This window comes from Periplaneta americana, chromosome 7 (genome assembly GCF_040183065.1).
Source record: "Periplaneta americana isolate PAMFEO1 chromosome 7, P.americana_PAMFEO1_priV1, whole genome shotgun sequence".
In the NCBI taxonomy this organism is placed as follows: Eukaryota; Metazoa; Arthropoda; class Insecta; order Blattodea; family Blattidae; genus Periplaneta; species Periplaneta americana.
This window is the reverse complement of record NC_091123.1, coordinates 92,554,617-92,576,004: the sequence shown is the minus strand read 5'-3', so window position 1 is coordinate 92,576,004 and position 21,388 is coordinate 92,554,617. Positions and strand designations below refer to the sequence as shown.

The 21,388-nt window shown below is 34.8% G+C and overlaps 1 protein-coding gene across 4 annotated transcripts in view; it reads right to left on the bottom strand.

Moving 5' to 3' along the window:
- Positions 1-21,388, bottom strand: part of LOC138703292 (uncharacterized) — a 114,548-nt gene that overhangs the window by 8,635 nt on the left and 84,525 nt on the right. The window contains exon 7 of one of the 4 annotated variants that reach the window (XM_069831062.1): positions 3,039-4,273. The exons of 1 other annotated variant lie outside the window; for it this stretch is intronic. In XM_069831062.1, coding sequence (XP_069687163.1) covers positions 4,197-4,273 — 77 coding nt within the window. In that variant the 3' untranslated portion in view covers positions 3,039-4,196. Of the gene's footprint in view, positions 1-3,038; positions 4,274-4,602; positions 5,262-15,300; positions 17,517-21,388 lie in introns of those variants that run through there. 2 more of the 4 variants (XM_069831064.1, XM_069831061.1) reach the window with 2 other exon arrangements.

The following is a 21,388-nucleotide window of genomic DNA, read 5'->3' as shown; positions in this document are numbered from 1 at the left end:
CAGGGCTTTTTTGGATAGATATGGCCAAATTAGATGTATACCGTATGTGAGAATCGGGGATATTTTTGCTCTGAAAAGAATCATTGCAGTGTCCAGTGACAGTTTCTGTAGCTCTCTTATCTCGTAAATGGCTTTCGTTGCTGCTATTGCCCTTTCCTTTGCATGTATGTTGAAGCATGTTCCGGTTGTCTGGAAAGTTACCACAAGGTATTTGAAGCTGTTCACAATCTGTAATTTTTCTCCACTGAGTATGATGGATTCACTTCTTGCTATTTTCCCTCCCTTTCTGAACACCATCTGCACGGTCTTTGTTTCGTTGACTTCCAGGCTGTTGCTGTGTGCCCATTCACTCAGGGTGTCCAGTGCCGCTTGTAGTTCGTTTTTTATCTGTTGATCCTAGAATCATATCGTGGCGTACATGTACAGTGAGGCTTGCGTGTCTTGCAGTGCTTTGCTGATATCAGATGTGAGTATGTTGAACAGGAGAGGGCTTAGGGGGTCCCCTTGTAGAACACCGTTCATCTGAGTTATTTCTCTTGATGTCGTTATCGAGTCACTTATATAAACTTTGTTTTCTGTCAGAATGTTTCTGATTAGAATCGTACTGGGGTCGTCATTTCCTGTGAATTCAAGTTTTCTTAAGAGGATTTTCCTGTCGACAGAATCGAACGCCTTCTTATAATCTACGAACAGAGCGTATAGTTTTCCCTTTGGTATCCTAATGGCACTTGTTATGTCGTCTATAAGGTTTCCAATTGCGTGTAAAGTCGACCTGCCTTTGCGGAAGCCGAGTTGCTGTTCTGGAATTTGGTGGTCTATTTGTTCGGTCAGTCTTTCAGTTAGTATCTTTGTGAAGACCTTGAAGATGGTGTTCTCTAAGGCGATGCCTCGATATGAGTCGACGCTGTCAGTGGGTCCTTTTCCCTTGTACAACAGCCTTATTTGCGATGTCTTCCACTGGTCGGGGATGTCTCCCATTTCCAGGCATTTGTTGAAGATTTTTGACCATAGATTCGTCATAAACATGCTGGTGTCCAGTATGTGCTCACTGAATATTTTGTCAGGGCCGGCAGCTTTGCGTTTTTTTAAGGTTGTTATTGTTTTTGTTACTTCTTCTTCTGAGATTCTAGTATATTCTTTGCTTGATTTGTTTAGGGCTCTTGTTAGGGGTGGAATCCGTCCAGTTTTGTTGAGGATGTTTTCGAAGTGTTCTTCCCATTTCTCCATTGGTATCGTATTCAGCATCTTCGTTTTCTTTTGCTTCAATGCTATGAAGGGGTCCGCCTTTGCCTCTTCTGCTTCTTTTCTTCCTTCTCTTTCTAAGTATTCATTCTTTTTCTCCTTGATCATATTCTTGTATTCCTTTCGAGCCTTGGAATATTCTTTCATGTGTTCAGGCGTTTGACTAGTCTTCATGTCGTGGAGAAGTTCTAGCACCCTCTTGCGCATCTGGAAGCAGTCGTGATCGAACCACATCTTCCCCTGCTTGATGTGCGCTGGCATGGTTGCATCTTTGATGGTGTTTATTAATATTTCTACTGCCTCGTTTATGTTGCCATCTTTTATTAGGGTTTCGGCTGTTTCCATCCTTTCGGTAGCTTAATACCCTAGTTAAATATCAATATTTTTTCGGCTAATTTTTCTGAATTAATCTCTACCCACCATATTCTCTGGAGACCTCGAAAAATGATGTAAAATTCTCTAGAGAATTCTATTGAATGACAGTATACAACATCTCCCACACTGAGGCTATTCATATTCAATATCTACAACTCATTTCACTCGGGAATGAAGTAAATTTCTTGCATAAGATGAAGAGGAAACTGAAATAAGAAACGCACTATGTTCATGAGAAATTAATTATTATTATATGAAGAATTGTACCCTTCTTATCGAATTTTTCAAACTCCTTTTGCAAACCTATTCACTGTCCTTTAAGTATCAAAGACCAGTATGAAAGACCAGAGAATCCCACATTGTAAAGATAAATTTGCTTTGGACGAAGAAATAAAGAATGATTAGGAATGAAAAGGGATGGGAAGTCTTGTTATAAATCTTTGATCTACATATATATTCTTATTAGAGGACCTCACCGTTCTCTATTGAATATTGTGTAACCAATGACTTTATGCAGTCATTGCATAGATACTTATTAATGGACGGCGAGGTCTTCATATAAGAATATACAGTATTATATCAGTGTTAACAGTGACCTAAAACTGTTGTTGAAATGGCCATAAAGTTGTTAAAATATGCGCTCCTGCATATATGACACATATGTCTAAAATGCAGGTAATAGGCCATCGATGATACAAAGGAGAGTTTGGCCAGCAGATCCCAGCATAGCTCAGGTGATGAGTGCACTCACCGCACCAAGCTGAGGGTCCTGGATTTGATTCCCATGCCGGAATGACTTTTTCTCCATTAATAAGTCACTGGTTTACTTTTAACATGTTTATCACTTTTAAATATCGATTTTCGTAAAAAAAATGAATATTAGAAATAATTACAATATGTGAATAGCTATTTTATGTTAATTTATTACAAATTAATTACATATAGCATTTTTCTTTCTGGAAGTATGCAGTGCTGACAGCTTTTCTCTTTCAACATTTTAAAATTAATATTTCTGTCACAGAATGTCAAAATGAATCATACAGTCGAAAGTAGATACAGACAGAAAGCTACGATTCTATGAAGAAAAAAGTGCTTCTAACAATACGTCATGAAGCTGCCATGGTGGTCTAGTGGCTTGAGTGCTGGACTTATAATCCTGTGGACCCGAGTTTGATTCCCAGTGTATTCCGATTTATAACTTGTGTTAGACAAACTCATGGTCCAGATAACACAGCAGTTTTCTCCGTAAGCTCTGGTTCCACTGTGGCATCCCAAAAAATCTCCATCATCATCTCATCACAGATGTAGCACAGACCAGACCCCTATGGTGCACCATGGGCAACGACTATTGGTAAATTGGTCTACACAATTGGCCTCACATGGGTGAATGATGAAAAGTCAAGTACCCACCATTAGTAAAGAAAAAAAAAAAAAAAGCTCTGCTTACATATATCTACTTAATGTGTATAATTTATAAATAAAGTCAAATTATTAATTCTGAGATTCTAGAGAATGTAATTTGTGTGTATTAAATTAACTATAAACAATATTATTCACAGACTGAACTGTCAAATATGTACAATAATGAGAAAGTATGTCACCTGCATGACTTAAATTTATTATTGATGCAGATATAACTTTGTAAGTTCTGTGCTTTCATCGACACTGTTATAATACCGTCGACCGGTTACTTTACACAAGGGTTACTTTACACATTTCTAGAAAAAATGTTTAGATGAGAGCACATTAGAGACAATGTTTAGCAACTCCATGGAACTGATTCTATGTGACAACAGCACATATACGTAGTAGTCTGAATTGTGTCCTTATTAAGGGGATCTTGTAAGCAGAAATTCTTGAAATGTGTAAAGTTACCCCCTTGTGTAAAGTAACCTAGAATATATACACAATTATCTTCATTTTTTTACTTCGTTTTAGTTAGTTATTTAGGAATGTTTTAATATTTTTATGAAGAAATAAATTCTACTAAAATAAAAACGAAAACGAAAAAAAAATATGATCAAACTAATTTCATTACAAATCAGTAAATATTCGAGAAATTATGTTCTAATTCCATTTCTTCTTTTTGTAGATTTTTACATTCGATAACATGATAATTATACCAATTATTCTAATAAAAAGTACATGAGTGAACACTAGATCAATTTATGTGTTAAGAAAAACTGGCAAGGTAAATCTAACATTTAAAGACCTGAATTGACAAACATCCCAAGTCCAATGAAGTAAAGTTTTCAGCAGAACATAAAAACTAACAGGTTTGCCATATAAGAGTACTCAAATAAATATTTGTACGATTGCTTTTGCAGGATGGTAGCTTATGCAGAACACAGTATATGTCAGGTAAAGAGCCAAATTCGGCAAATATTGAACTAGAGATGTTTGTCAATTCAGATCTTCATTTAACAATACTGTAGTTATAATTAATCATGAATAATTATAGTAATTTGAAAAACATAAATCAATATCAGGTCCCACTTTTGGAATAAAAGAGCGAACTATTTTTGCTACTATTATGTATAAAATATACAAATAAATATATTCTTAAGTGTAATGTCCTTTCATTGCTTTTTGAAACTCCTTAATATAGGATAAATGTTGTCAAGTGCTTCTTGTAAATCTTCTCGTGTTCTTGCACCTGAAATGATTAGAATGCACTTAATAGCATTCTCAAACAGAATAAATGAAGCGTTTAGTTGCAAAATCAGATAAATCACTAAAACATAATTTTTCAGTATGAAAAACGTATATCTCCTATACCCCAAGAGGTAAAATGTTAATACTTTGAGGATATGTTTGTTATGGAATAGTGTAATGTTCCATGACATATGGCAGTGACATTATTGCATAATTAGTAGGTTATAGAGAAAATGTATTTGATATATCTGGTTTTGAAAATTGTTCTGTGATCTATCTGGGTTTGCAAATGAATAAAAGGACTTATCTTGGTTTGAAAGCAAACAACCATTCTATTACATGCAATGTATTATTTTAAACCCACTGTTACATTATTACAATTAATTTGTAATGATTGTTAGCCTACATTTTCATCACAAAAGAAACTGAATTATTAAACAACCAGATCACCTATTTTACAGACATGGTCACACATATTTTCTTCTTCATTCATAGAAGAAATGTGATTTTCATCCAAGCTTTCCAATCTGTTAACAATATGTGCATAGTAGGATGTTTGAAGTGATTTTCCGAAATGTCATTGCCAAAATATTTTGTCAGCAAAGCAGTTACATCATTTGTTTTTAATTGTGACACTTGTACTCCTGGCAGCATTATACTTGGTGATGCAATATTTATTATTATTTTTGTTCTTCTTACAAATGCTTTGTAGTGAACTTCGCCCTTCATAAGGGCATCGTTCTTCTTCTTGTTAGACTAAAAGAAAAATCTATTACATGGAAAATGCCACTGAGCTGGTGGCCGCACTGTATTGGAAACAGTTTTTTTTCCAGTCATATGTTTTATCAGACAAAGTTATGAATGTTCCAAAGGTAGAGAAAATATCTTTATACTCGTTAGGGCTAATGATGACATCTTGCCGTTTTCCTTTCAGCTGCACGGGAACTATACTGATGCACAGTGAATACATGCGCAAACCCTTGATGTATCTGGTTTTGGAAATAAACTCACATGAGTTATCTGGATTTGCAACCAATACTATTCTTTCATCATACAAATCCATGTTATGTATCTGGTTTTGGGACATAATAGTGCTATAGCTATTGTAGAATCATATGAAGATATGAAACATAACATTAACTCTTTTTCGAAAAAAAATGATGTACCTGATTTTGCAACTATAAGTCTCAAATGTAGATGTTAGAGCTCCTTCAGTAAATACATGCTGATGTATCAGTATAATAATACTAACAAGGAAACCTTCAAAAACTTGTCATGCTGAGGATTTTATTCAATTTTCGTATAAAGGAAGATGTTGGAAAGAAAGAGCAAATACGAAAAAATTGGCTTATTATGTGAACTACAAGGCCCTCAAAAGGTGGTGTGAAAATATTGAAAATCTCTTGAGTAGCCCAATGGCTCTATCCATACAGTGACTTTCCGAGACCTGAAGCGCTCCCTCCCTTCCTGTGTAGATGCTATAGTAGCTAGCTTATCATATCAGACACCCTGCAAGCAAAAGTGTGCATACAAGTATTTATTTCAGCCAGTAATAAAATTCTAACAACGTTGTTTTAATCATTCAATTGGGAATCCCCATTTTTGTTATTCATACAAAGAATGAAATGAACATGAAATGAAGAAATATTATGATTTGAAGTTTATCTAATCGTGCATGAGAAGTGAAAGGACTTTTTTTAGGCGCTAGGGAAACTTTATTTAAGGGGACACTCAACTATATTTTGGAACTTTTTTCCTATTTGACCAATCTTTTTCAAATTTGGAGAAAAAGTTTAATATACACATGGAAAGTAACATGCAAAATCTCAGCTCATTAGATCCAATACTTTTCAAAATAAAAAATATTTCAATTTTTAATCAATCATTAATTGAAATATCACTTTTAATTATAATTTTTTTATTTTTTGGCTTTGTGCATTTGACTGTGACTTCTCAATGAATAGGGGAAGAATTCTGCGTATTGATTTAGTTCTGTCACGTAAATTAGTGTAGAAATTTAATTTTTCATTTCTATGACACTTTTTCTCCAATTTTTAAGTTGAGTGTCCCCTTAAGTTAACCAAAACCATTCTCCTCTCCTAAATTTTCTAATGAGGACATTAACAAAATTTGTCTAATGATATTGAGAGATTCATTATCCATTTTACACAATCATTTGTATAACACTACGCAATATGATTTACTTCATTTCATTATTCTTCATTATACTTTCATCTCATGTTTCTCCGAAATCACATGGTATTTTATTTTTAAATTTATCATTGTTTTGTATTCTCCCCACAAATCATATTGTAAAATTTTTAAGTTAACCTCTGCTTTGTATTCTCGAGCCTAGTGGTCAGCCGTAGATGTCGGCCAGATGTCCCAAATTGTGGAATTAGTAGTAAGACAAAGGCCTGCATAATATATTTAACATCCATTATACTTTATTATTTTTTCGAAAAATTAACTATTTTGAATAATTTTTTGAAATGATGTTCATCCTCACGAGAAAGAACCCTTCCCGGTGGCATACAGTCGATTCGGAAACAAACACCTCCTCCCTCACTACCAGAGCTATTAAACGAAAGAATGGTTAGTGTTTTAAATCTTTATTAAAACACATAAATGTAAAAACAGTTTCAATTGTTGACAAATTATGGTGTACAATTTTCAAAATGTCTTCCATTCTGCTGAATGCACAAATGTAAGTGATGTATCAACTCTTCATAGACTCTGGTGAGCATATCAGGCATAACCATTTGTATCATGTGTTCAATTCATTTTGCTAATTCAGGAATAATGCGTGGCTTAGTCACATAGACATGATCCTTGATGAATCCCCAGAAAAAGAAGTCCAGGTGACTCAAACAGGTGAGCACAGAAGCCAAGGGATTGCAATAATGTTAAGTGGCTGCGTGGCATTTTATCATTCCAGTCTATCACAACAATGTGTACAGGCATGGTTGTGTGCTATTATCCTTGGCATATAGAAGGCCATGCTCCAGATCATTTTAAGTCTTTGGTATATAGAAGGCCATGCTCCAGGCCATTTCAAGTTGGCATCAAATGCACATTACACGTGGATAAGTAACTTCCTCTGGCAGTGGGGGAGGAGGTGTTTGTTTCCAAATCAACTGTATGGGCACCGGGAAGGATGAATATCATTTTAGAAATTATCCAAAATAGTTGATTTTCGATAGACTAGTTACTTATAAAAGACTTTGTATATACAAATTAGCTCCAATTTAATTTAACGGAGGGGGGCACTATGGCCCAGCACTGCGACCTGTTAAGATCTATTGCGCTGACCCTCTGGTGATGCATTCCCAAACCCACACTGGCTGACCACACTAAGGTTATCTGTGTGCTCAGGTTTCTAGCAGGCAACCCCACCCGTCCCTAGGCCAGCACCTTCCATGCATCGCCAGCCAGCATTCGGGCAATGCTACGGAATGATAATGAAATGGAGAAATGGTGACGGAATGATGTAAATGCCTAATTTGGGGAAAAATGGCAGAATTCCGGGAAAAACCCCAACTGCGGCCACACCTGACCAGGAATCGAACTCAGGCCACCTGTATGACAGTCTGAAGGTCTGACCATTCAGCGACCACAGAGATTATAAATTAGCTTACAGTCAGTGTATTTATTTGATCATGATGTGAATTTTTGTACATCTTGGATGTGGTTACTTTATATATGAATGCCATTCTGTTTTGTAAAATTGTTTCATTTGATTATTAAAATTTAGAAGAGGTCTTTCTTGTTGCATCTGGTAGACTATTTGTTGCCTGCCATTTGTTTTCCTTCATTGTGATGTTGAGGTAAGACATTATATTGTATATTCAAACTTTGTCTTGAAAACAGTACACATTTTTATAAATCAGTAGTTAATTTGTCTATGTTTATCCATTCTTTTTATTTGTAAAGTTATTGTAAATCTATTTTAAGTTCCGGACCTACATGATCAGCTGTTAGAGCATCAGCATATCTTCAATTTTATTAAAGAACTGTACTTAGTAGAGTACCTATATGAATACATAGAGATGACTGTACTATCACATTTCAGACAAAATACAATTTAAGTATGTTACTTACCGTACATGAATAAAGCACTGTTTCGATTATTTAGTTCCATGCTCTAAATGATCGTGTATTTAACATAATTTGTATCACTGTGTAAACTGTGTAAATGCAGTCATCTAGTGGATGTCCATTATGTGTCTACTAGATCTAATTATTATTTCGTTTCATTTTAATAATATTTTTTTTTATATACATTTAAAACGACGATTATGATAAAACTTTGTTAATATAGTATCAGAATGATCTTCAATATACAGTTCAGCGATAACAGCTCCATCCCTACTTCCTTGCTAACTGCAATGCAACATAAACATCATGGCAGATGAAGCGCTTGCATATCTGTCTAGTGTGAGGCTACTCAATGTGTTTCGACCGATAAGTCACATTCAAAAGAAGGGCCTGACAGTGTAGGTAATGGGCTCATTTTTTATTATTTGTCTTTTCTTAACAAGACCTTTCAGTGTGCAAAGTTTGGAAAAGAACCTCAACATGACATAGCTGAAGGTTCCCTTGTAAGCAACAAAAGACATAATGCTGTATAACTGCAATCTCTTAAATTGAAATTTCTCTTAATGCTCTATTTTACTGGGTTTATATTTCAATTAATAATACTTCATTATTTTATTTACCAAACTTACCACCAGAGTGACCTACTTGACAAAGTTTACCTTGCAAACAAATAATAATTTTAAATAATAAAACAAGAACATAAACTAAATGTAGAATACATATAACATAAGTATATACTGTTCTTATATAAATGATATTTCTTTAGAGATTGTTCTTGATAAATTAATTTTTCACATATATATGTTCTAGGGTTGCCAGGTTTTCAGAATGCAAACAAGGATAGTTGCAACATTTAACTCGAGGAGTTCTCTCCCTCTTAGAAGCTCCTTGTGTTTTACAAGGAGCTTCTAAGAGGGAGAGAACTCTGTGGGCGCCATCTCAGAGAATATACTAGCACATTTAAGCACAGAATAAGGAAAATATACCTTAGTCTTATACCACTGAGGTGTTATTACTATTATAATGCTTTTCACGCAACTTAGTTTGTACTTCTCATCTTTTTCATGGCTACAATATTTAAGAGTGAATAGTTATACCACAGTCTACTATATACAGTCGCGAAGCTTGAGGTGATTTTTTGCAAATCTCGTGATAAAGCGCTCCAAGCGGTTAGCAACTAGAAACAATAGACTGTCCACGGTCGACTTTGGACTGAATCATATTTCCATCGAGTGCTAGCTCGTTGCGTATTTCACATTGATGCTTGTGAAATGTTCGTTATTGGTTGTAATGAAAATGTTAATGGCTAAAATACAATAATTGGAATAATAATATTTTACTAGAGGCGTAGAAAAATTAAGTTTGATTTAATGAAATTTATTGATCAGGTTTTATTTTCAATTCTGGTGGGATTATTATTGCTTAGGCCTACTTTTTTTTTCAAAGGATATGTTTTTAATTATAGCTGTTAATTTTGTTGTTATTTTTATTTGTTACTTTAATAGAGACGTAGAAAAAGTCTGTTACAATAAAATTTATTAATCACATTTTATTTCCAATTCTGGTGTGATTATTATTGCTTAACCTCAACTACGTAAGCCTACACTACAAGTACCGGTACACGTACATAAGTTAATCCATTAATTCATATTTCTATTATTATTGTTGTAAAGGGAAATGCAAATTAATATTTATTGGTTTCATAGTTAATTATCGCTATAATCTTGAATGAGTGAAGCTATTATAGTAAATTTCAGTTCGTTTTGCACAAACAAAAATAATATTAACATATTTCTTGCAGGTATCTTCGAGTTTATGGTGGAATTTAATATACTTCATTAAAATAATAAATTAACTTTATGCATTTAATATTTCAATAATGGAAGGAAGGTGTTAATTTTTCCAAAAGAACACAACGAAAGTGTAACATATTTTGTCGGCTGCTAGGAGAGAGATCTGCGATGATGAGGCGATAGTAGCGATCCTAGTGGTGGGCAACTATCCATGTTTGCATTTTTACTACATATTGAGCTTCGCGACTGTATATAGTAGACTGTGGTTATACTCTCTTACACTCCAATGCTTAACACTTCCACATGATTCTAACATCACTGACATGTTAGTGATGGTGCTGCAGCAAATATTAGTTGGAAAACTATACTGTGATTTTGATGTAAACAATATGGTTACTCATTTCTTATACCCAGTAACCAAACAGTCAGTTTATTTTTATCTAGATGCTTGTCACATGTTGAAATTAATTAGAAACATTTCAGGTGAAAAGAGAGTTCTGTGTAATGGGTCCAGTGAGCTTATTGAATGAAAATACATTGAAATACTAAATGAACAACAATAAGGGAAGGAATGCACCTAGGCAATAAAATAAAAAATTCACATGTAAATTATGAAAAGTAAAAAAATTGAAAATAAATCTAGCAGCTCAAGTCTTGAGTCAGTCTGTTTCCAATGCATTATTATACTGTTCTAGTCACCAAATTGAAGGAATTGAAGGTTGTTAGGCTAGAGCAGAGTTCTTACATATATTCAACAATTTGTTAGATTTATTGAATTCAAAAAGCATAAGGTCATTTCTTTAAGGAAGCATTCAATTTGGAAAATATCAGTAGAGTCGAAGATTTCTTTAAAGAAGCTAAACATTACATTTTGCAATTAAGAGAAGGTCGTAATGGTAAGCCCATAACAAAAACAGGATTCTTAGGGTTCTTGGTTTATAACGAAAGCATTATTGGAATTTAAGACCATTTCTTCAGAATTCCCTTTAAAGTACATTCCTATGTACAGTGCAGTTGCGTCACGCTTGATCTGAAGAACATGGGGAGGAGCAAGCCTGTAGAACGCGAGATAAAACGTGGCATTTTATCCGTAATCTCCAGCATATTGCACTTATATAGCTTTCATTAATTAATTGCATGCACGCATTCATCATTTCATTTCACTAATCAGTGTTACGGTACCAGTAGTTGCTGAAAGTTGTGTCCATTAGCATTCAGATGTTCCCGACATCTTTTGATGAAATTTGAATTCACACGTGAAAGTTCTTATTTTGCTTAATTTCTGTTCTTATATTGCCTTTCAGTTTATTGATGGTGTGTGGGTTATTTCTATAGACTCTATTTTTTAGGGTTCCCCACAAATAATAATTGCATGCAGTAAAATCTGGGGAATGTGTGGGCAATAACCCTGTTGAAATAATTCTGTCATAAAAACCTTCCTTATAGCTTCCAAAGAAGCACCTGCAGTATGGACTATGGCAGAATCTTGTTGAAAATATGCATTATCAGATAATTGTTCAAAAAACTGTGTATTTGCATATTATATCTCTCTAATTTACAGTATCTTCAAAAAATATCAGTCCTATTACTCAATTTGCTGTTACGGCACACCACATACGAGTCTCTTTATCATGCAGGGGAACTTCGTGAATTAATCGCGAATTTTCTGTGCATCAGAATCTATTGTTCTGTGAACATACATAACCACATAAATGAAACCATACCTCATCAGAGAAAATGATTAAATGTGGATCAATAATACTGTCAACAATGTTTTGTAAAACCCAATTACAGAAATTCACTTGACTTTCGCTGTCATGTGGCTGTAATTCTTGGACTACAGTAACTCTGTAAGGTTTTAATTTTAAAAGTTTAATAGTTGTATGGGCTGAAGTTTTTGATATGCCTACTTCTTATGCAACACGATGTAAAGATTTATTAGGAGAACATTCAGTGATGCACCAATATCATCAAGTTTTGCTTCTGTTAGAACCTTTCTTTTGACCTACAAATTTTAGAGTTCAGCAATTCCGTTTCTCTTAATCCAATGACAAGGTTTCGAACTGTATCTCTATTTGGAGGTCGAATATCGGGGAATTTCTCTACAAATTGCCTACACACCTGTCGGCATGAATCTGTTCTGACGCAAGCTTCATACATAAATATTCGCTGTTGTAGAGTTAACTTTTCAGACTGCATTTCAATTATCTAACAATTAATTTAATGCACAGCTCACACACTTCAAATGTATTTAAAAGAAGTACACAAGCACACACGTCTTCTATTACTAACATCTCAGACTGTACTAAGCTGTGGCAATGACTGGTAACATACAGGCCTACACAGCCTTGAAGTATGAAGCAATCAGTGGTTGAGACCTTTCTGCGTTCTTCAGATCAAGCGTGATGTGACCGCATTGTATAAGGTAAGCCAAGATCATCTTGAAAGACTTTTTGCCTATATTCGATCACAGGATGGGCATAACAATAATACTACTGCAAGGCAATTTACTGTTGCCTTTAAGAAAATAAGGCAGTGCTCTAGATAAAAGCAATATTTTGACAAACCAATGTATATCTACTGAGGATTTAATAAATTTATCCCTCCCCAAAGCAAGAATGTTTGAGCATAAAAGTGAGATTGCTTCTGAAGCATCTATTCAACATCCTCTTTCTGATCATGATTATATTGTGCTGCCTGGGATAAATATTTATAGTGAAATGACCTGGGATATAAGTGAGTATGCTACATTGCTCAATTTGTAGTATGATACTTAGAAAAGGTGATAATGTGTTCAGAATGTTTGAGTGTCTTTAGAGATATAAGTTGAAGACCTGAGAACCTCATTTCAGTGAAAGATAGGGATGATCTAATTCAGAGATGTCCAAAAGGTAATTCGCGAATCACTGTCACTATGCAACCTGCAATGTAACCCCCTCCATTCGCCCTCCTCCCCTGTAAGGCACCCTGACTGCCATAGCATGTGCTTGATACAGTAAACAAGGCAGTGGTGGGTGTACCAGATGTATAAGGTGGTTTACAAATGCCTCTGTCCAAGCCTTCGACCTCCAAATTTAATGTAGAGTGGGAACTAGAGTTTCTTTGCTTTGAAGATGGTGATAATATAAAAAGTCTTATATGTTCCAAGATAATTTTTGGCATGTTTCGAGGGAATGTACAACGTCACTATGTTGCATGGCATTCTTAATATGCTGAGATGAAATGTATTATTGATTATTGTAAATATTTAGCATTATTGGATATTATATTACCATTATTATTATTATTATTATTATTATTATTATTATTATTATTATGCATATTCCCTCATTATTCCAGGAATAGATCAGGCAAAAGAACTGAGTAACCTGTTAAATAAGCATGCTCTGCATATTGACGTTCCTGCACCTGACATGACAGAAAAAGAATACTTGTTAGTTAAACTGTGCCATGGGAGATAGCCAAATCTCCCAAATCATTTCAGGAAGGCGAGTTTGTAAAAACATGCATGGTTAAAGTCGCAGAAATTTTGTGCCCCAAAGAATTGCAACACTTTCGCAATTTACACCTTTCTCGACAAACTGTTGCACGAAGAATTGAAATCATATCTAATGAATATCTAGGCAGATTGATGCTACAATTCATAACTTTTTACATTTTTCTCCCACTTGTGATGAAAGCAATGATTTGACAGATATAGCTCAGTTATCTGTGTTTATACGAGGTCTTGACAAACAGCTTAATGTTGAGGAATATTTATTAGACCTGATTCCTTTAAAAAGTAACACCACTGGAGAAGAAATATTCAATGGCCTTTGCTCGTGCATACATAAACATAATTATTTACAGTAGTCAAAGCTAGTGTCCATAGCAACTGATGGAGCCCATTCCATTGTTGCCGAGAAAAGGAGTTTAATTGGCAGACTAAAAGTGTTTCTTAACGAAAGAGGTATATCAGATTACTATACAGTACATTGCATTCTTCATCAAGAAGCCCTTTGTGAGAAAACTTTGAATTTTCAGCACGTCATGGATGTGGTGATACATAATATAAACAAAATTCAAAACAGCGCAAAGTCAAAATGTAAGACCAGCATGACAGATGACCAGTTATGGTTGGCAGTGTGTGATGTAACTCCGGATTTCAATGCAATATTGCTGAAGCAAATATGTGAAACTGAAGAAGATTAATTTCAGCAGCATGTATTTCATTCATTATTATACGTAGGCATAAATATTGGTTTATTTTTACATCAGACTAATGATGATTATGTATTTAATTTCCATTTACATGGGACTTGTAGTTCGTAATAATTGTCTATTTCCAAAGTGTTTTGAATCTATTTAATGGTTTATACTATGAGTAGTTACCATACTATTCCAACGTCTATAGTTTGTTTATGTATTTATTTATATTTTTATTTGTATTAATTAACAAATTGTGATTTTGAATCAAGTTAAAGTACACGAACTTCCATAATGATGTCTAGCGTACAATAAACCTGCCACTGTTCTAGTTAACACACCTGTTGCTACCCACATCTTCAACCCTCCCACCCGAGGTCATGAGCTTATTGCAAGTAGTGTCTTGTAAGTGATTCGGTGCAGACGATCCTTTTGGACGCCCATGATCTAATTAAACCATCCAAAGATGTAGGGAAAATATGTAGATTCAGAGAGATTCATTTAGGGGAAAAAATTCATTAATATTACAGTGCCTCCATCCCAAATTTCATCTTGTCTTATGAAGCAGAGATTAATAGTGTGTACCAGAAATGTATTGGTATCAGCATCTTTAAGGAAATTAGAAATAATTTTGTAGAAAAAGATGCTGAAAATAATAACTTTCTTTGGCTGATTGAAACAATTATAATGACAAGGTTCATGCCTCCTTAATATCTCAATACTTCACAAAACTTGGGTTATTCTCTGAGTAATAAGAATCATTCGCATTATGTACGCCTATACAAAATAATTATATATATGATTTTTCTCTTAAATATAGGCCTATACATGCAGTTGTATCATCTAGGCCTTATGGTATATTTTAATATAAAAATGTAATTTTTATTAATTAAATATATGTTTGTCATGCTTTCTAATAGATATGCAACTATAAATATAGTAGTAGTAGTAGTAGTAGTAGTAGGTTTATTTTGCCTGGCAGAGTTAAGGCCATGAGGCCTTCTATTCCACTCAACCAGGTTTCAATAATATACATGAAATACAAAATTTGATTACAAAACAACACAAAAGAAAATACCTTAGAAATTACATAAAATATAGTAGAAATTTACAATAGAAAAGATCAGTTACATAATATAAAATTACAAATAGTCAAGATCGGTTATGTAATATATAAAATAAAGTAGAAAATTACACATAATCAAAATCAGTTACATAACATAAAGGGGAATATACACACTCACACACACACACACAATTTATAAGACCTAAAATGCCCGAGATAAATACGATGATTAATTCACTTGAGATATATTATATACAGTTAATATACTAATAGGAGAATACATGTGAGTTACAAGACATAAAATGTTGATTAGCAAATTCGTACTAAATGGCATACAAACACAAATTATTAAGAAATATATCAAGATAATAAAAAAAAAGAAAAGAGAAAAAAAGAAGAAGAAGAGAGGGGAGAAAAAAATAACAACTTGGTCATTTAAGACTACTTAGAAACTTCCGCAAGAGTCTAGTTCTGTTCATTCTGTGTACTTAAAAGATTTTAGACTCTGACTGCTCCTCCTCCTTATGGTATATTTTAATATAAAATGTAATTTTTATTAATTAAATATATGTTTATCATGCTTTCTAATAGAATATACATACACAAGCCTAGTATGGGGGAAAGGAACTGGTCACCCTACTCCATTATTTTCAGGCTTAGTTGCCTTATGAGTGATGCCTTATTCGTGTCACTTGTGAGGTTGAAACCTATCTTCAGACAGTTGACTAAACCACACAAAAGACTAGTATTATCAGCTGCATTACGCATATCTTTGTATCATATATTATTTGTAATAAAATAATGATTTTGGAAACAATAATTATGTGGGATGTAGGGTTGCCAGGTCTCCCATATTCTACCCACATATTCGCCAGTCTCCCATCTCACGTATTTGATAATATCTGTCTGTCTGTCTGTCTGTCTATCTGTCTGTCTATCTATCTCTCTGTCTGTCTATCTATCTGTCTATCTGTCTGTCTGTCTGTCTATCTGTCTATCTATCTATCTATCTATCTATCTATTTATTTAAATGCTAAATATGAATAGTGCTATAATGCTATGAAAGTTATTCTAATTACATATTTTTAAGTGTAATCTACAATGACAACTTCTCATTAATTTTCAATCTGTTTTGTTAAGGGAAATTTCAACTGTAAAAATTTCTGAATGAATACAAAGCAAATTGTAAGTATAGTCTGCGAAGTTTGTCTGAGCAGTTAAAAGAGAGATGCATGGGGGGGGGGGGGGGGGTTGAGAGGTCACTCCTAGTGGAAGTGAGGAAAGAGAGGAGAGGACGGTGTACAAGACAGGTAAAATACATTTGCTTGTTTAGTGTGATCGAAGAGTTAGTTGTAGGGGGGGGAGGGTTTCAAACCCAGTAACCCTCCTTGCATATGACCCTGTAACGCACCTATAGCTGTTCTACTTGAAAGATTTATGTATCATGTACCATCAGTAGTTTACGGTCAGATACGAATTATAATAATTGGAGTTGTGATTATACTATATTGTACACAGATGAAGAAAAATGTAATTTATCTATAATGAAGTGCACTGAAAATAAATACCGAATGTTGGTTTTGTAACTGTACGTACAACTGCAGTGATGGTCAGGTAGCTAGCAGATAGCTACGAGGCAGTGAGAGAGCACTAGGGAATCCAGCTGCCTAGATAAGTTCCGCGGACAGTATTAACAGTGCTATGAGATTCATTTTAAATTACTTTTGCATACAGTTATAACATGCTCATGAAGGTAAAACATGTCGATAATGTCTTGAAGAAACGATTTTGGCAATTATTTCCCAAATTTCCTGTATTTTCAATTTGAAAATCTGGCAACCCTAGTAGGATGTCACTTTAAGAATTGTTTACCATTACCCCTATAACTGATTATGTTACAAACTGAATGTAAAATAAAGAAATAACATCGAAAACTCTCTACAATAGTGTCCTTATGAATCAGCTGTCAAATGGTGGAATCAGCAGCATGGCGAAATGCACGCATGATTTAGCTTCAGTATCGTAAAGTAAGTGGGATACATACCCTACTCCTTGTTCTCTGGTCTTCATCCTATTATAAGTCATGTTGGCCCTTGATGTTTCTGCATTCGGTACCACAATGACATTTACTTATCAATATACTTGTCATATCCAGCTATATGCTTCTCTATATATATCTTAATTAATAATTTAGTAATAATGCTTAATACTTCATATCAATGGCTCAATTCAAAAGGGAAACAACTCAAAATTTTGAAGTTTTGAGAACTCTGCATTTTAAAGCTTTATGTTGCTGTGAAAAATTAAAGGATCATTGAAATTATTCCAAATTATATTAATGATGTTTTCTATATCTATAAGTTTCAAATTAGAGTGCGTTAATTGAATTTTTCACAGCAACAACAAGCTTTAAAATTCAGGTTTCTCAAAACTTTACTTACACTGTTATCTATATCTACTTTAGCGGTTAAATTCCATTTTCGTTTCTAGTTTATATAGTTTAATGATATTTAAACACTACATTTTCATTGTAGAAATAAAGAAAACTTTTATAAATAATACCCAAAGATTTTATAAATCTCATTAACATCTTCAATCTCTCGCTCTATAATATAAGCTATTCAAGTCTAAATAATGGTTGTCCTGGTATTTTTTCAGTCTCATATTCCTAGCCTACCACACTATTTTTTTTGTTCATTATTTCGTCTCATAAGTTTAAGTTCATTTAATCTTAATTTACATATTTTCACTGCTTTCATATTATATGACGATATACTGTATATATTTCATCAACAGCACTTCTTTACATGTAATGGTGGCCCTCACATTTCTCGTATATATCATCACCATTAACAGTCATTACAATAACATTTCTTTACAGTACGCACCTGAAAACACTCTATTCTCCCTAGCTATTTACCCTCTCATTGCTCAGTCTATCGTACTATTCAATTTCCTTTGCAATTCACTATTCATTTACGAGAGTGGATCGAAAAGTAACACACAATAATTTTTTTCTGCATTGGTATTGCGGCTGGGATGTTGACATTTTATCGAGATATAGTTTGAAGTTTTCACTACAGACACAATTTGTTTTGCATGTACAGCTCTAGCGAGACAAGTGTGAACTATGCAATAAAGATGGCGCGCATGTTACTGTCGTCAACTTGTAAAGAGCAGTGAAGTGTTGTGCGATTTATGTGGGCTAAAGGACATAACCCGAGTGAAATTCACAGGGACATGTGTGGTGTGTATGGGAAAGACTGTATGGACCGTAGCAACATCTCCAGATGGTGCGCATTCTTCACAGACGGCAGTGAGAATCTTTGTGATTCGCCACATTCCGGGTTGCCGGTAACAGTTGCAACCTAGTGGAATGTCACAGGCATTGAGGCAGCAATTTTGAATGACTGCGAACCTTATCTTAGCAGTTCAACATTTCATATGATGCGGTGTACGATATCGTGCATGACACATTGAAATTTCAAAAAGTTAGTGCCTGCTGGGTGCCTAAGAATCTGACAGATGACCAAAATGGCCAGCAAATGATGACATACTTGAACCATTTAAAGCATTACACTGCAGAAGGGCACGACTCCCTGAAAGGAATTGTCACTGGTGATGAGTCCTGGGCATAACACTACACGCCCAAAACAAAGCAGACCTCTATGGAGTGGAAACATGCTGCTTCCCTAGTAGAGAAAAAATGCAAAGTGACGCAATCTGCTAAGAAAGTGCTTGTGACAGTGTTCTGGGATAAGCATGGTGTTTTGATGGTGGACTTTGCTAAACACAGAACCACTGTGAATGCTACAGCCTACATTCAAACGTTGGTAAAATTGCGTTGTGACTTTCGTGACAAATGCCGTAACATTAATACTGACAATGTCAAACTTCATGACAATGCTCGCCCCATGTTGCTGTTTCTATTCGTGAGAAAATCAACACATTTGGTTGGGAGGTGCTCCAGCATCCACCATACAGTCCAGACCTTGTACTGTCGGACTTTCATCTGTTTGGTTCCATGAAGAAATTCCCGGCCGGCCACTGCTTTGCGACCGATGCAGAAGTGCAATCAACTGTCTGCAGATGGCTATACTCCAACCGAATAGACTTCTATGAACAGATTATACTGAAAGTGGTACCACAATGGGAGAAATGTGTTGAGAAACTTGGCACCTATGTAGAAAAGTAGCTAAAAGATCGTACTAATTCTAATATTAGCCCTCCCTAAGTGCATCTCTAATAATGTATACCACTTTCTATTCTTCTTTAATTATTAATTCTTCCTACATTTTCTATCACTACTATTTACTCTAGAACCACAATTTATATCACTAGTATACTGTCTCCAAGGTTTCCATCTCTTTTTCACGCCCCATTTCTTCAAAATGAAAATTATTAAGTTCCTATTCCTCATACTGAGATCGTTGTCACTCATTTTCATCTTTAATTTATTATTCTCTGCTATCAATTCCTCTCTCTTCTTCCTGATGCCTTTTACCTTTAGTCATAAGCTTTCTGAAGTCTGGTTCTTCAACCTGATTCACTCCTGTATTAACCTTCATTTTCTCTCTTCTTAATTCACTTCTTTATCATTTCCTGAAATCACTTGTACCCACTTTTCCATCTTCCCTATCTGTACTTCACTTCTTCCTAAATTCTTACTCTTGCCAATGACCTCTATACTTGATGAAGCATTGTGCATACATGACTGCTTTCACTGGAGTTCTGCTGTAGACTGTTTTCATATTATATAGCTTCTATCTACACGTATGATTTTATCAGTGCCTTACATTTTTCTTAGTACATTTCGGTCTCACATTTGTCATCGTTTTTAACCCATTAATAAGACACATTTTTATACAGGGTGATTCACGAGGAAAGGTCAAAAATTTAGTATACGATATCTTAGGCCATTTTGAGTGAAAAAGTTCATATGAACATAGGTCCGTTTTCAAACGAGCTAGATGCTTTTTTTTTTTGGTGAAACATCTCACCCCAATGTGAATCAGACATTAATATTAGTTGCCCATATTAGCAGTAAGGATGTAAAAACTTACTAGGAATGTCACATTAAGAAACAATGGTATGTACTTGGAGAGAGTAGTCGAGTTGTCATCCGACACGTGCTTACACTGTCACATGACATGTGACAGGGCCTTGCACATTCAATATGTTTCGCCAATAGAGTAAGTAGTATCTATCCATGCCTCAGAGCTACACAATTTTTCGATAATCTCTTGTTCAAGTTTAATTTCTTAATATTACAGTTAGTATGGGCAGCTATTCTTCTGTATTCGTCTATCATCTGTGAAATAGTGTTGAGAAGCTCATGAGTTGACAGTTGACCATTGCGATGAGAAGACGTATTATTATGAAGCTCTGCAGTTGACTTGGTTGCCTAATCGAGTTTGTGTGAAATAAGTGTCGTCGTTTCATGTGTGTTTGCTAACACAACTCAACATGCGACCTACCAAAGATACCTGCAAGATGTGCTCTTCAGCCATACAAGATAGGAATTTGGAGAGCATTGGGCCCTGTGGCCTACGTTTCCACCTTGATTGCCTCAAATTTGGCGATGCTGAATTTGAGGCCTTTATGTCTGGAGGATCCTCCGTTTATCAATGCGAAGACTGTTTAACAGCAGCAAGATCGACATGGGGTGACAGCACACCAGTTCGTGGCAGTCCACTTTCTGGATCTACTGATCAATCCCCGGTGAGTGATCAAAGTTCCAACAACAAGAAGACGCCAACAAAAAAAGTTCTATCTCCTGAGAGAACAATATGTCTGCCAGAGATAAGCAATGCTGAATCTCTAGCAGTGCAAATAGAGACCGTTCGTTTTCAAAACATAGTTTATACACTAAATCAAGTGCTTGGTTATGTCAAATTCCTTGAATCTGACATAAATGATTTAAAATTAGAGAATTCTCAACTCAAGATCCAAGTATCTTTGCTTGTGGGTGATA